This window comes from Clytia hemisphaerica, unplaced genomic scaffold, assembly GCF_902728285.1.
Source record: "Clytia hemisphaerica strain Z4C2 unplaced genomic scaffold, Clytia hemisphaerica genome assembly, whole genome shotgun sequence".
In the NCBI taxonomy this organism is placed as follows: Eukaryota; Metazoa; Cnidaria; class Hydrozoa; order Leptothecata; family Clytiidae; genus Clytia; species Clytia hemisphaerica.
The window spans coordinates 661,549-678,100 of NW_027103627.1; the positions used below are offsets into that span (position 1 = coordinate 661,549).

Here is a 16,552-nt window from a genome sequence, read left to right on the forward strand (position 1 = left end):
TACAATCTCTTCTTTCAATCTTTTCGAAGCAAATATTTTAACACCAACTTTGCGCTCACTTTTCGCCTACTCAAGCAATTTGAATAAGTAGGGCAGAAAGTCGACTGTCTAAACCAGAGCTTACTCTTAATCCAAGAACTCTACAAAAAAGAGGGTTGTAAAAATACTACAGTTGAGTCTCTCTAAATCGAACTTCAATATAACTCGAACTTCAATAACTCGAATGTCTCCTTAACTCGAACAAGTTTTCTGGTTCCTTCACTTGAAATCCCCTTAAGGTATGTGTACACCCTTTTTCTGATTTTATATCAAATTTCTTTTTCAGTCAAACTTTTTTATAAGAACAATAATATAAGAACAATGAGTCTCAAAATCGGCAAAAAATAAGAACATTTCAAGAACGATGCTGAGCCTGAAATTACTCAATTTCAAGCAATTTAGGGGTCAAAGTAGTAACAATTTGAGGCTCAAAGTGCCAAAAAGAACAGCCAATCATTAGCAAAATTTTACTGGTTTTTATAAAAAAAGTGTTTACAACCTATATTTCAGATTTGGGAGATTGGACCGAATGGGGGAGTTGGGGTGATTGTAGCGGAAATTGTCGTTTGGAAAATTCAACTTACGAGAGAATTAGAACTTGTAGTCAAGGTAGTGATTCGAAAAATTGTGTCGGAAGGTTTGTTGAAATGGACAATTGTAAATGCAAAGGTAAGTGAGTGATGTAGCCTATACTCTGGAATTATCAAATTCTTTGAAAGTCATAAAAGTAAATTTTTTTAGTAACACCTCTCTCTTATCAATATTTCTGCCTCTCGCGGCCTCAAGATGGCCTCAAAATTAGATTTTGTATTAATTTGCCATCTCCCCAACCTCTTTCCCTGTGTATTACCACCTTTTTTCTATGCTTACTGATAGCGCTAGATAATATTCTCTGGCGTCAATCAGTAACGTGAATAAAGCCTGGGATACACGGGGACGAGGTTGCCATCTCCCCTCTTTGGAAAAGTACCCTGGGAACGTTCTTAACTCCAAGGTCAATCAAGGTGAAATAATGTTTGAAATTTAGAATTTCTTATTTGGAAAAAATGACGTAATAATATCTTTGTTGTTTTTTACTAATTTACAGAGGACTTTCAATGGAAAGCTATCAACACGACATTCAGTCCCTGCAATGCCACAAAAGATGAATGTGGACCTGGATGGCGGTACAAAACAGCTGATGTTTGTCAATACATCATAGACGGAAGCTCACATCCTGAAGAACTTTGTGGTGAAAAGCCAATCATCACCCAGAATTGCTATCACGTTTGTCCGGGTAAGTGAACAATAAACCTACATATGCCGTAGTAAGGCAACCACGTTAAGGCCGGTCTCCGCTTGTGCGCGCTGCGATCGCACTTTTTGGCTTCAATCCTTTTTGCTTAGAAAAAAGATTACGTCATAAAAATGTAGCGCGTACTCAAAAAAAAGTTGAACACGTCAGATCGCGCCAATGGAGTTGCTTCATTTTTCTTTTGACCAATAGCGTGGAAGTTTTGCTCGAAAAGTGTGATCGAAGCGCGCGCAAGTGGAGACCGGCCTTTGTATATTTTTCTTTTAATTCTTGTACAGCAAATAAGGTATGGATGGTCATAGATATTTATTTCACTATTGCCGTATATACAAGTCATCGGCAATCAATGATACATTCTGTAAAATATGGTATGGAAAACTTTTTTGTGACGACGTGGATTCAGAAAGGAGGACATAGTAAATCTTTGATCCGGTGTCCTTTTTCCCATGAAGTTTTTAAAGCCTCCCAAAGCAGCTAAATACAAATCGCATACTCTAAGGTTCCTGATAAATGAAGGGGATAAAATGAACTGATTACCGGGAAATTATAAACTAAATCAGGTCATTTAGAGCAAAATAAGTTGTGCAGGGTAAATGTGCAAAATTAGTATAGGAATGCACGTTGGGTGGCGGCAAGGACCACTTTAAGACACATCTCTAAAACATCTGTCCGTGTATTTTACAGATCGGAATGGTTGTAACGTAAAACAAAAATGTCATTTATCTTTGGAAGCATTTTCGACACTGATTCTAAAAAAACATGATATATCATATATCTAAAGATGGACTGGGGATGGTTTTTGACTCAAGGAAGTGATTTGCGGACAAGAACGGTTGCTTAGCGAAAAAAGTTTTTTCTTTCTCAAACGTAGACTGGAGTTGTTTATAATGCGTGTAATACAGTAGTATAGGTGTTATATGATAACACGATTATTGTTACGGGATTTAGTTTGTATACCCCGGCTAGCTACGGAGAAACTTAATTTCAAAACATGTTTTGTTGTCTATAAGTTCCAGGGAAGGCTGAACATTCGAACGATCAAAAAAATGAGAATACACCACAAATACAAGATATCCCCGGCTATTTACGACCTCGGTAGTTTCCATTTATAAGAGAACATAAACCAATCTTATCCTTTGATCATGAAAAACATTTCTAGCTAAATACAGCTACTGAATAAAAAAATCTTGGGTAGGTTTTGGCTAGGTTTAGGATTGCTGTTCAGTACGATAACAATATCTAAAACAAAAAATGTTTTCAAGCTGTTTTCCATTCGCACCACAAAATGAATTTCTCATGAGTTTTACAGTTAAATATGAGTTAATTCTCCGCTTGCAATTTGTTGAGATTGACTTGATGGAGGCAGATAGAAAAAGACAGTTGACAACATCAGCTTTATGCTGGAAAAACTAGTATATTCTACCGTAAAAGTAGCTAATCTACCGGGTGACCAACGAAAAACCGACCGACGTCTTGAGGCCGAACAAATGTCCCAAAGTGCTTGGAGTTTTGATATTTAGAAAGTAGATATCCTAACTTAGAATTTGAGCTATCACTTTTTAAATTTGACCAACTTGTTCTCTGCTTATGAGCTTTTAAAGTCAAAATTCACTTTAAGGAAAGTGTAAAAAAAACACGTAAAAAAGGGGTATCAAATTTGGTATTTTTAGACGTTTTTGATATACAGTTTTTGAAAAAAATCTATGAAAGCGCCAATTTTTATAAAAACTAGTCTTGTTTTAAACAAAAACTACTTTCAAAGGTGTTTTTATTAATTATTAATGTCATAAAACTCGTTAAATAAGTCAATTTGTAAGTGATTTTCTAATTGATTGCATGAATTTAATACCTCTTTTTTACGTGTTTTTTACACTTTTCGAAAAGTGAAAACTTAAAAGCTCATAAGTAGAGAACAAGTTGGTCAAATTTAAAAAGTGATGGCTCAAATTTTAAGTTACGATATCTACTTTCTAAATATCAAAACTCCAAGCACTTTGGGATATTTGTTTGGCCTCAAGACGTCGGGTAACGTCTGAACTTTTTCGTGGATCACCCGGTAACATTATGGAAAATAATATAATAAAATACGTAGTAAGTAAGTAAGATCAAATTAGATAACAAATAATAGCTAAAAACATAATGAGAATATCAAAAGATAAACCTAATCTTTAATTGGTAATTTATCAAATTCGATTAACTCGACAAAAATTGATTCCCAAATTAGTTAACTTTAGAAAGTGCTAGAAGACAATATTATTGAAATTATGTAGAATATATCGCTTTTTAGCCATTTTTAAAGCTTTTGAAAATGAAGAATGTAACGTATAAAAAATATTTGATGAAAATTTCATATCTGCTATTCATATTGAGGTGAGCTGGTCCGGCTATGTGAGATTGGATGGATTTTCGAACGTTTCTTCACAGTTTTTGACGAATCAAATGGCTAAAAATAGATCACGAGACGCTCGAAAATCTATCCCGCTTCACGCCCGCCTCCATATGAACAGACCTTTACTCTTTAATATTATCCTAGAGCTAATTTTTAACTTTATAATAATCGTTATGATTTTAGCTCTCTGTACCAATGAAATGGCTTCGAACACAGAATCTAATCTACAAATTAATGGATCGTCCACTGATATTTACCAGGTGAGTTATTATAAGGTTTACCACTCTGTAAACTCGCTTTCTCCCGATTTGAATTTTATTTTGCGCATATCATTCTAACTTTTTCTCCAATTCACAAAGTTAGTACTAGTAATCGTATGGTTTGGAGTGCAATTAACGATTAATCACGAGTAACAAAGGAGAAAATAGTAATTTGCACAAGTCCGAAAGACGAGTGCAAATTACGGTATTTTCTCCCTTGTTACGAGTAATTAATCGTTAAATGCACGACAAAACATACGATTCCGAGGTAATCGTCAGTAAATAATCATTAGTAAATCATAGTTTTTTTAGAAAAAGGGAAAATTTGATCTTCGAAGAGTGAAAAAAGTGGTAATAGTGCAATTAACGATTAATCGCACTCCATAATAATAACTCCAATCAGATTCGAGTAATTTTGCACGGCTGACGATTACAAACTTAATATACTCTTGATAAATTAATATGGTGATAATTAAAAAATTTGAATTTGACTTTGTACAAAAATTGGTCAATAAAAAGCGGAATCAATCAAAGGTTTTTTAGTGAGAATCGCAGTTGACAGGTTCCCACTTAATTTCAAAAGTGTTCTCGTTAGTCAACCTCGTCAACCTCGTCCCCGTGTACCTCAGACTTTACCGAGTTTACGTATGTGTGTTTTCCTGCGACGGAGATGAGATGGTAAGGTTCTAATTTTTCCAGATCCTGACCAACTGAGGATGACGGTAAATCAGCACTTTTACCGTCCTCGATTTTGCGGGTCAGAAGTGCGGGTTATTCCAAATCGCTTCAGTCTCTTTAACGTCCTCAAAAGTGCAAATACATAAACTTGCTAATACGCTGTTATTTACGTTTGTGAAGCATCGACAAATGTTGAAATCTCAAGATATCAGTAAATACCACCAACAGTTCAAATCAAAAGGACTTGAGATATGATTTCCAGATGGGGTCAACATTTAGAAATACAGACCAACCGAATCAGCTCAATTCAATTCATGGTATGCACCACTGGAGATCCTTCCAAGAATTTTCAAAAATTTCTACCCAATACGTCACTTTTTCTATTGTTTAAGTGACGTATTGGGTGGAAAATTTTAAAAGTTCTCAGAAGACTCTCCAGTGGTCATATCATGAATAGACATGAAACCCAGAGTACTGAAGAAAATGCATTAGTTGTTTTTTTCTTGATGATATCATGAATAAGATCTATATTATAATACGCTTAAATCGGAACTCTCCCATTCTTGCATGAGGCTTTTTCGCTAGCGATTTTTAAATACACGGCAATTTTTTTCGCGTGCACTTCCATTCAAGAGAGCACATTTATCCTTGATGGAGAAACACAACTGACTGTGCAATAGCACTATCAGCATAATTTATAGTTTTTTAAAAAAAAGTTTATGTCGGTTATGAAATAATTTTGATTCACATGGGAATACGTCGAAGATAAAATTTGAGTTTTCAAAAAGACATCATATTTATGATTACCTGAGATTAATAAACTCCGATGACATTCCCTCTATTTGATCTTGATAAAACATTTCAATTTTAATGGACTTACAATATGAGAAAAGTTGATGACTTTTCCCAATTCAATTATGAAATTTTTTAATCAATGTTTGCTATTTTTTGTTCATGAGAGCAAAATGAAAACCTTTTACTTACGCATTGAGTTTAATTGAAATAATTGACTTGTTAAGGGTATTGAAAAAAGGCACTCTTTATATTCCACCGTAAAGCACTGTGGTCTTTGGAGTGATCGGAGTTGCCAAGTACCTCTAATCTGAATTTGAATTTCTATTTGTTTTTTATCTTCATCCTGCGGAGGAAAATAATAGTCTTTCCTCTCCCAAACCCAAAAAAGCACGTTTAAAGTATGACCGATTTCTCGCGAGAAATTTTAACTCAATTTTCACCAATTGCATGAGCATTATTTTTAGCGAGTAAACATTATTGTTTGAAGTTTTAAACAAAAGAAATTATGACAAATTTTACAATTTAATAAGAGAGAAAAATCAAAATTCAACTAAAACTTTCAACCATATTTTTTATGTGCATTAATTTAGTGTCCCTTAAAATTCTAAACATCAATTTTTCCGAAACAGCCTAAATAAGAACATTTCTTCTCGCAAAATAAGTACATTTGTATACAAATCCCTACAAGTTTCTGAAAAATAGAAAAGCGAGCGAAGCGAGCGTATTAAAAGGAGTAAGAAGTCGTCTCGGACGACGCCGGGACGGCTAGTATATAATTATTTTGTTATTATTACCTTTTCAGTTGACGGATTATAAGGAAGATATATTTGTATCACGGTTCGGTATTTGTTCAACCAATATAAACCCGACCTCTAGCTCACCCTCACATATGGAAATAGATGCCATGATAAAAGTTGGATACTTTCTACCATTATTCCCGAATGTAAGACAATTTACTTTTGAGTTAAGAAATGTCGGCGTTTGTCTACGAGAGTTCAGTGTAATTTTGTACCCTTTTAAACGGCCCGGTAGTATATGGTAGTTTTTCAGTTTCCCAATTTCAGCTTTAGGTGGACCGTAACACAGTTTGCCAGGTTTAAGTTGTTTTTGGAAGGTATAGCAATTTTTTTATTGGCAAATCACTATCAGGGCAATAATAGGACATTAAATCTGTTATCTCATTTTTCAGTATATTTTTTGTTATTGGAAGGTTTCGTGTTTTTTCTTCAAAAATAGCGACCACACCAAGTGTTACTAGTCTACTTTACTGGATTCGGCGTCGTCAAAGATAATAGGCCATTTCACAGTCGTAATGGATCATGGTTAATCAGGACTAATTGCGCCCCAATAACGGTTTCCCGTTGGTTAGACGCAAAAATCTTCAACGATTTTTCAAAACTTTGGGCCAATAGTAAGCCGTCATTAGCGCGCAGTGGTCCTGATTACCCATTACGCTTTGCGACTATAAAACGGCCTATGAGAAAGCAAAGTTCATTCAGAAGGAGCCTCTACTCTCGGGTACCTAATGCTCCCCCCCCGCTAATATTTTCGAAAATTTCCACCCAGGATTTCTTATCCAACCCCCCCTTATAATTTTGGGAAAATTTTTTTGAAAGTCCCTCTTTTTGTCCTACTTCTGCTGTATTAGCCTCCTTTTCAAAAATTTTCCACCCAGGACATTTTTATTCCACCCCCCCGCTTATAAGTTTTGAAGATTTTTTCCAACCCCCCGCTTATTCCAACCCCCCCGGCTATTAGGTACCCGAGAGTAGTGTATGTATCTTTCTTGCTTTTCAGGGAGACAAAGATTGTGAGGATGAATCTTTTGTTAAAGTTGAAGGCGGATTTTTCAAATCAAATCCACCCATCGACTCTACATACAAGATGCCATTTTGTAGTAAGATTGTGTTTGTTTAAAGCACGAAGAGCTAGAGTAGAATCTCTCACCTTATCCAGGCAAGAAAAAGTGAAGTCGCCTATTTCCCATCCAGATGACAGATTGTATCTAGCGGTTTCTTTGTTTTAGAGGACTGTATTTTTTGAAATATTGCGATAGATTTTATTTTCAATCCGGCGTTTGTGTAAAAACCACACTCGGGCGTTCTGGATGGGAAATAAGTGGCTTCATTTCCCATCCGATCCAGGAGTCCTTCGGGCTTGGAAGTCAATTGTTCTTCCGATATGACATTTTGGCAAAGACGATTATTTTTTCTCACTCTAACTAACTTGAGAGATAATGATTTTTTTTGGATTAATGACCTACCTACCCTAGGATAGTAGATATATATTTCACTATGGCCCCATTTCCCATGTCTTAAGAATTTTTTTCTGCGTTTTGGAATCAAAACGCCAAATATTTTTTTAAATTGCCTCACAATGTATCTGGGTGGGAGAGATCTTAGGCGATCCTATCGTCTACACAAGATCACTCGGAAGGGAATATATTATGAAGCAGGATAAATTTGAAAACGGACGTTAGCGCCCAGGCAAGAGTAGTGGGGAGCGTGTTCAATTTGCTCCCCCTCTACGATATTCTTTTTTCCGCACACCGGTGATGGCTGCATACAGTGTGTATATTTACGTGTTCTTTTCCTTCTAACAGACGATCGCATCGTTTCTAGCGATTTAAAGGCGGCCCCCTTCATCTTGTACCCTCTCTCCAGGGCGCAAAATGCAGATTTTTCCTTCAAGAAGGAATTTGATTTTCGTCATCATTTGATTAACTTGGAAATTCAACGTACTAAAAAACACAAATCAAATGAAATATGCTGATATGGAATTTGTTAAAATCACCCTTTTATTTGAAATATTTTCTACTGTACCTGATATTTACAGAGGCATCCGAGTTGGCCTGGAGGATTTGAAAAATTAGCCGACAAAATAAGTGTCAACATGACTATTTGAAATATTTTTTACTTTTATATTTATAGAGGCGCCACAATGGGGTTGGGTAAATTCTTCGTGTAGCGTATCGTGTGGTGTTGGCTATCTGAACAGTACAGTAGTTTGTATGGGTGCTGACGGAACAACTCATCCAGACCATTACTGCCCGTTCGAAGAAGACTTAGAACCTAAGATATTAGAGTGTGTCAATAATGTTTCATGTTATGGTATGACCTAATTCTAATAACTACTTTTCTATCTGAATTTTTATCCAAAATAGATAAAACATAAAAAGCCTTGTGATGTGCAACCAAATTAAAATAAAACGTAACACAATTTTTTTTTGAGACGATATTTCGACCTGTTACGTGTCTTTTTCAAGTTTATTCAAGATAGTATAGTGAAAAAGTGTAGTGTTGGTGTCGATTTATCAGGGCTCGAACCGGCTGGGATTTGTAGTTTTTTCTCCATAGAACTGGTATTTAGTCCTCCAGAGCTGCTTCGACTTACATTGTAAGCTTACAGCGCTGTACTGTACTGGAGCCTTGAATAGAAATAAAAATTGTAGTATCGGTGTTGCTCTGCTTTGGTTTGGAAATTTACGTGTCTTCCCAGTGTAGTATCATTTTTATGGTAAATCAACGCTAACTTTTAAATGTTCAACATCAAAAGAGTCGCAAGCTATAAACAAGCCATTTAATGGCATGGCGCAGAAATTTAACTTTAGGGTCATTACACTATATATTCGAGTTTTTTATGTCATTTTTTACGGAAGATCATAACTAACTGCTTAAAACACACTACCAACTTAAATAATCTCCACTACTGCCCTAAATGAATGAAGAACTACTTATCACTTCTTCTCTTGTACTTATAGTTCCTCTTTATCCGTTTAGATCTGACAGAATGGACAGATTTTTCAAGCTGCGGTGGAGGGTGTGGTATCAATGGAACACAAAATCAAACAAGAGAATGTCTCCGTGACGGAGAGCCGATTGCTAATTATGCAGAGTGTATCAGTTTGGGGAAGATGGACGAATCCACAGAATTTTTAAACGTCACTTGGTGTTATAATGAGAACGAACCATGCGCATGTAAGTAATTGCCCCCGCAGGAGCGCAGCGACGAGGAGGCACTCATAGCTTCACGCATAGATATTGGACTGGAATCTCGAATCTTTGCGTTTGTTTGTTTGTAATTTGATTTCCGGCCAATTAAGTGTTCCGCAAAAATAAGGCGGTAAATTATACAGCGGTAAATGTTATACACATTTTCATATTACGTTATAGGCTATTACCATTATTATATATTACATTTCATTAGTTTTGATTTAGTATTGAAAAGCTGAAGCGAGTGTTATAAATGCAAATTATAGAAAAAGTATATAATTACACCATAAACACGAATTACAATATTACTTTTGCAAATCAAAACAAACAAAATGGCAGACTGGTTATGATGATGAGCTGATTCTTTCGTCTTTGACTGGAAAAAGTGTTTTGTATATGGCTAATTTTGTTTCTTGTCTTTAAAACTGAATAAATACTGTAATTTAGTCAGAAGTTCATTTCAGCAATGATTTCAATTCTTTTTCTGGAATCTTTAAAGAAGTTTGCTCAAGTTTTCAAATGTACATTTGTATACATTTTTGTTCAAACTGTAATTTATCTTTGTCTGTTATTTTATTAATAACTACCTTTATTGTTTATAGATCTTCTTGAGCTTTAAAGACCATTATATGGTTGTAACTCAGGAATGTCTTTCTTAACTTGGTAAAATAAGATACCGGCAAAGTACAAAAAAGTAGAATGTATGCATATGAATCCAAAATTGAATGTGAATCAATGTAAACAAACTTTTTTTTTGGTCTTCAAAATAGATTTACCTCACTTAGAGTGTTTTCACTGTTTGTTCAGTGTGGTAAATCTATTTGGAAAACCTGAAAAAAGTTTGTATAGGCGCACATTCAACTTTTGCAGTTGTGATAGCCTACGTACCGTGAGATTGGGTAACTTGCATCAGTGGAGGCTAACATGCATAGCCCTCAAATGAAAGACCTGGCTGGTCATTAAAATACAAATCTCGCAGCTCTACTCTATACCATTTTTGTTTTGATTTAACTTTGTATTTTAATGACCAGTCAGGTCTTTCATTTGAGGGCTATGCATATTAGCCTCCACTGATGCAAGTTACCCAATCTCACGGTAATAACTTGCGCTCCAGTAGTTTGGTGAAATAGCTCCAATTCTGGCTTTCCAAGTTAGGAGGGACCTTCCCGAAGGCATTTAACGGTGGTTAGACTAGGCACACAGACAGTCATACAGAAACACCATAAAGTGAAAGTATATAGCTATAAACTCAAAAAGTCTAGCTTTCTGAAGGCACGTCTCTTCATTGTCTGCGCTGCGATCATCTTAATGGATTCAATCCTTTCAGCTTGGAGAAAAGATTGTATCATGAAAAAGTACTATGCACTTTAAAAGAAATTAGGCGCATTTCAACTTTTCTCGACTGTACGTCTGAATGGACCACAATGGCATTCCTTTATTTTTTTTTTGACCAACAACATAAAAGATTTTGCTTGAGAAGTGCAATCACAGCGTAGGCGAGTGGAGTCCGGGCCTTAGCTAGGATTGGTGTCTATTTCGCCCTATTTAAGATGGCGCAGAACTTTTTGAGAAATTTTATTTTATTCAGTCACAACTTAACCATCAGATTTATCCAAGTGACTGAATCAAACTAGCTTAGATTTCTAGGCTACTCCTCCCCCAAAGATATATTACTTTTCAATTGCATCTGAAAGTCTATCAAACGAAACGTGATCTTCTTTGATTTTTAATAACACAGTATAAAGATTATGTGGCGATTCTCTTTAGTCTGGGGTGACTGAAGTGATTGGAACTATTTCTCACTCTCCTGGGTCGAATTTGATAGTTTTGATAGCAGTTTTTAATCGAAATCGCAGACCTTCGTAGATGTACTTCGTATAAGAAACTCTTTTCACTAGAGGATGAGTAGAAGCCTTGGTCCTATGGAGCTTTTGGACCTATAAAATTGAAGACGGTAAAAGTGTTGATTTATCGCCACCTCAAGAAAAACACACATAAATAAACTCACTATTATCTTTAGTCTGGGGTAATTGGAGTGATTGGACAACAGAAAGTGAAACGTGTGGGAATTACACAGAAACAAGTCAACGAGATTGTCTGACAGATGCCATTGCCGCTACACTTTCTAAATCGACAGTTATGTTACAATGGGGAACCTTATGGCAACCAGATTCGAACCATTGGTGTGGAATCGAAACATTTCCATCTCCGTCATTAAACCCATTCTCCTTCGAAGGAGGGCGTTATTATGGGGCGGTGAATTATTCTTCAGATACAAGCGAACGTATGAGAATGGTGTACACTAATACATCTTGTTTTAGTAAGTCTCTTCTTTAACTGAAGGTTTACCAGCGGCACATAAATCTAAGCTAACGGTCGAATATCTTTGAATTGAATGTGCGATCAAATTTCAGCGGCCGAAGACCTGCACATACGAGTCTTCGTTCGTTGAAGGAATAAAATCTACATCGACGACATCGAATTTGGTCAAATATTCAAATATTCAATAGAATATCTTTTATTTATGTATGTATGTTAAGAAATGGTCGGATTTGTTTGGAATTTTGGTCCTCGGGCAAATCTATGCGGGTGTTTTTTCATATTTTCAAAATTTTCATTTTAAAGGGGATTTTCACGAGTTTTAAAACAAGGCTAAAAACTTTGGGGCAGGCTGGAATCTTCAAAAATTGTCGGATTAGGTTAGAAGTTCGCACACTTGATCTCTGAGTGAATCCCTGCGGGCGTATTTTTCATATTTTCTCAAAATTTTAATTTTAAGAGTGTTGTCACGATTTTTATCCTCACAACGTGGTTAAAGCTTCGGGGAAGGCTGGAGACTTCAGAAATGGTCCGATTTGGTTGAAATTGGTTACTTTAATCAATTTACAATTGTAGTACGGCAATGAATTTTGAAATTTCCGTAGATATTATATCTGTTTACAGACAAGAATAGGATTCTATAGTTGAACACCCTGTGTCTTTTCTGTCATAGAATGGGATAAATGGAAACGTGACGGTGAATGTAGCGTCACGTGCGGTGAAGGGGTACAAAAATATACACGTGATTGTCTCGATGGAGAAGGGAATGCGATTGATGAAGTCTCGTGTCATGAGTTGTACGATGGATATGGTTTCAAAGGAAATCTAACCGGCAAATGCTCATTTAATTTCACCTGTACTGGTAAGAGCTAAACAACATTCATATTACATCCATAACATCCAAATAGCGTTCTACTAACGTCATTAAAACCTTTTTATAACGTTTATACGTCCAAAATAGTGTTCATGTAACGTCCATAAAATCCAAATAACGTCAAAGGCTCCTGATATCTCAATACCTTTGAATAAAACTGTAACTCATTTCTGTTTCAGGGTTTGACAACATTAAAATTTATCTTCTTATGAAACTGTCCTTTTGAAAAGACGTTTAGCTTTAAGATTTCTTATCTGAATCGAATACATTTGACGCTCTCTAATTCCATACTCCTAGTATTCGATACACTCCACTATTCGATGATATTGAAAATCACTGTCAACAAGAAACTCCCATAAACGACGCTCTACTATGATTCCATAAGCTCTCTTATTCGATGATATCCAATTCCCTTTGAAAATCGAATAAGAGAGCGTCAACAATATATCTATTTTAAATTTTAAGGTACAATACTTTGGATGATGAGAGCTGTCCTAAAATTTTACATGCAAATTTTGTCAGCAAATGAAAATTATATGGAAATTTCAGAATAGAGCAAAAATCCGCCTAAATTTCTGAACAATTTGTAGAATTTGGAAGTTATCGCATTAGGAGACAACATTAACTATAAGAATTTGGTTCTATGTGTCCTTTTCTTCCAGATCCGGTCACTGATTGGACAGAATGGAGCACGTGCACCACAACATGTGGAGGTGGACAGACTAAACGTACACGAAAATGTATCATCCCAGGGAGTTGTAATCATTTGCTGGAAGAACATCAATTGTGTAATGAAGATCCCTGCGTTGGTATGTATGTTTGTTTGGTGTCCTAGATCTATGTTTATGTTTTTTTTCTTTAAAGTTGATGTAAAGTATAGTATAATGTGTACTTAGCTCGAGGCTAATCAATTTCAACTTGAATCTAAGGCCTAGCGAACGTGATTTGACGTCAGAATCCGGGAAAAGGTAGAATTCTTCATTTGGTTTTGATACTCTTGTAACTTATCTTTAAAATAACTTAACAAAAAGGACATTAGTTTGGCGTAGAAAGCTGGGAGCCATGCTGCGTCAAACTTATGTACTTTTTGGATATGTCATAAGTTACACGAGTAAGGGATGCACCAAAGAGGAGCTCTCATAGAGGGGAAATTCTATCAATATTTAGAACGCCATAAATTAAAAACTATTATAAGACCTAAATTGGATCGGCCTTATTTCCGTGATGATGTGTGAGACGGAAGAAAATTAATGGCAAATTGACAGTTAAACTAAAAAGTTTTTCTTGAAAATAAAAATGAACCAGAGGTAAAGGAATTAGAAACTTTTTGACCAACACGGGGGTTTTTTCTCTCACGCATTCAAACTTCGGAAATAAGGCCGAAGAAAGTCTCCTATCTAATCTAGGTCTTATATTAGTTTTAAATTAGGATAGTGATACAGCGTCTATTTACCAGAGGTGAAGAAATCTTGCACGGTGATATTTCAATTTCGACCATTTATTTCTTTTTTCAGTTGATGGACGCTGGAGTGATTGGAGCAAGTTTTCCGAATGTTCGGTAAGCTGTGGAAACGGAACACAATTTCGTACCCGGACATGCTTTCCGCCTCTGCATGGTGGATTAGATTGTGTGGGAAATGATACAGATGTCCAAAGTTGTGACACTGATAAACCATGTCCAGGTAGAAACTATTTCAGGGGTCTTTCAATGTTTTTGTTTCAGTACCTTTGCTGTTAAGAATTCTCTATATTAGACTGATTTTAAAGTAAAATGGGGGGGGGCACTGACCTTGACGGCCGACGGGTACATGCCGCTGGAGTTCGAAAAGTCATATATGTATATTTGTGACCCTGTCAGAACGAAAAATTGAAAAATTTTCCAATTTCCACCCTAACAAGTGGAAAAAATGACTGACAGTAAACAAAAAACTGAAAATATTCTAATTTTTACCCTGAAAAATTATCCAAATAACCAAAAGTGGACCCTGTCAGATACACATCTTGAAAATTAGTAGATTTGCGAGACTGTTAGATATCTTCAGAGCCTAAAAAAGGGACCCTGACCAGCGACACGTCCCGTACCTAATTATGCATAAGTGCTGCCCCGGCGGGCCTTTTTGTCTTGCACCTTAGTAATTTGCTGTCTACTTGGCCGAAGTAATATCTGACTATTCAATATCAAAGACATAACTGCAATTAGTTTGTAGTGACGTCATTTGAACATTGAAACAACGCTGTTTGCCAGGAGTTTTTATAAGATACTTTAAAATGACGCGTTCTTTAAAAAAAGTAACAAAATAGTTTTATTACTGGTTAACGACCAACCAAATCGAATAAGAGCTTGTAAAAACTACATCTCGACCCAGCCAGGTACGAACTTGTTTGTCTCCTCACGGTGCTCATTTAAATCTTGTCTTCTCTTGATAGTTTCATATTAATGACCTTTATATATCCCTGGACCAAGTTACTCGATGCCGGCCAAGCAAAACATTATGATCGGAGTTTTTTTGAAATTGGTACCCGCGGAGAGAGCGTTAAATCTTATTTCGCTTGTACAATAGTGATGATGTAGCGCCGTTTGTCGGTAGGCAAAGTTTCAAACACTACAATGGTTTCTTTACAGATACGAATTCAAAAAAACTTCGATCAAAGATGGCGGATATAGCTTGGTCCAGGGTTTACAAAGGTCTGTGAATCATACACAGTTTATTCATTTTCTTTATAGCTGTACTCATGGTGGCAGAAGACTGCTCAAAAGTTTGTGATGATGTTGATTTGGCTTGTGATCCTGAATTCTTCAAAGGAATGAACCATCTGGAACTTGCTTCGAGATTAAGTAAGTCAAATCTTCCATTAACTAAGGTCCACATCTAACTACACTTTGATTTCTAATGTTTTCCGTCTGTAACAAGGCTCTTAAATATTTCGAATGAGCTCTTAAAGTGTTAATATTTGATTTTATAACAGGGGTGTTTTTAAGGGATGGGGGGCGTGTATTGATTATTCTTTCACCAAGGTCACTTTGATAGCGAGTTTATATGTGTGTGTGTTTTTCTGGGAATGAGATAGTAAGCTTCTAATTTGTCTACATCCTGACTGACTGAGGACGACAGTAAATCAACACGTCCTCCATTTTGTCGGTTAGAGCTGCGGGTTTTTCCAAACCACTTCAGTCACTCCGCCATCCTCAAAATACAAATACATAAACTCGCTAACAAAAGTTGCCTCTTGGCTAACATCTGAGTACTACCCCATTAATTTTTACACGCCTTTTCTTTTCGAACGTAAAAAGTGTAAGTTACTAAATGGTAAAAGATGAATAAAATGATAAAATTTTCCCCACCTACAGAAATCAATTGTGCAACTACCACCACCTTTCAAAACCATACCTCGCATCCTAGTTATGACACATCCAATGAAACGTGCCTTGGATTCAAGAATATCGGAAGCTACGATTGTTCTATAAGGGCACCTGGTAACGGAGAAAAGCGTGTTTGTGGTTGTATCAGTAAAGGTACAGTTGACGCTCTCTAATTCGATCTTCAAGGGGAATTGGGTTTTCATCGAAGAAGGGAGCTTATCGAAGAAGAGAGCGTCGTTTATGAGAGTTTCCTGTTGACGGGGACTTTAAATTTCATCGAATAAGGGAGCCTATCGAATAGTAGAACGTTAAATTAGAGAGCGTCAACTGTATGCCCATGGGAAGAATTTTTCTTTCATTATTTTTTATGCAGTTGACTCTCCTTATTGAGCTTTTCCAGAAAAAAAACCGTGCACCCCCTGTTGAGGAGGTCCATTTCCATTCCAAGGGGGTATGGTTTGAAATGCAGTGGAATTCCATAGAAGTAGACAAAAATCCGTCAAAAATAAGTGGATTTCAATTGGGGTAATGATTGAAAATCTGTAAAAATT

General features: G+C 36.1%; 1 protein-coding gene across 1 annotated transcript in view; it reads left to right on the plus strand.

Annotated features, from left to right (window-relative positions):
• The window catches only part of LOC136802503 (uncharacterized), a 39,118-nt gene that overhangs the window by 17,603 nt on the left and 4,963 nt on the right, over window positions 1-16,552 (plus strand). Inside the window, exons 13-25 of the mRNA XM_067059234.1 lie at window positions 550-708; window positions 1,127-1,315; window positions 3,906-3,982; window positions 6,258-6,398; window positions 7,253-7,352; window positions 8,386-8,565; window positions 9,235-9,432; window positions 11,468-11,767; window positions 12,440-12,628; window positions 13,303-13,449; window positions 14,155-14,322; window positions 15,366-15,476; window positions 15,990-16,154. Of these exons, the coding sequence (XP_066915335.1) occupies window positions 550-708; window positions 1,127-1,315; window positions 3,906-3,982; window positions 6,258-6,398; window positions 7,253-7,352; window positions 8,386-8,565; window positions 9,235-9,432; window positions 11,468-11,767; window positions 12,440-12,628; window positions 13,303-13,449; window positions 14,155-14,322; window positions 15,366-15,476; window positions 15,990-16,154 (2,124 nt within the window). The remainder of the gene's footprint in view (window positions 1-549; window positions 709-1,126; window positions 1,316-3,905; window positions 3,983-6,257; window positions 6,399-7,252; window positions 7,353-8,385; window positions 8,566-9,234; window positions 9,433-11,467; window positions 11,768-12,439; window positions 12,629-13,302; window positions 13,450-14,154; window positions 14,323-15,365; window positions 15,477-15,989; window positions 16,155-16,552) is intronic.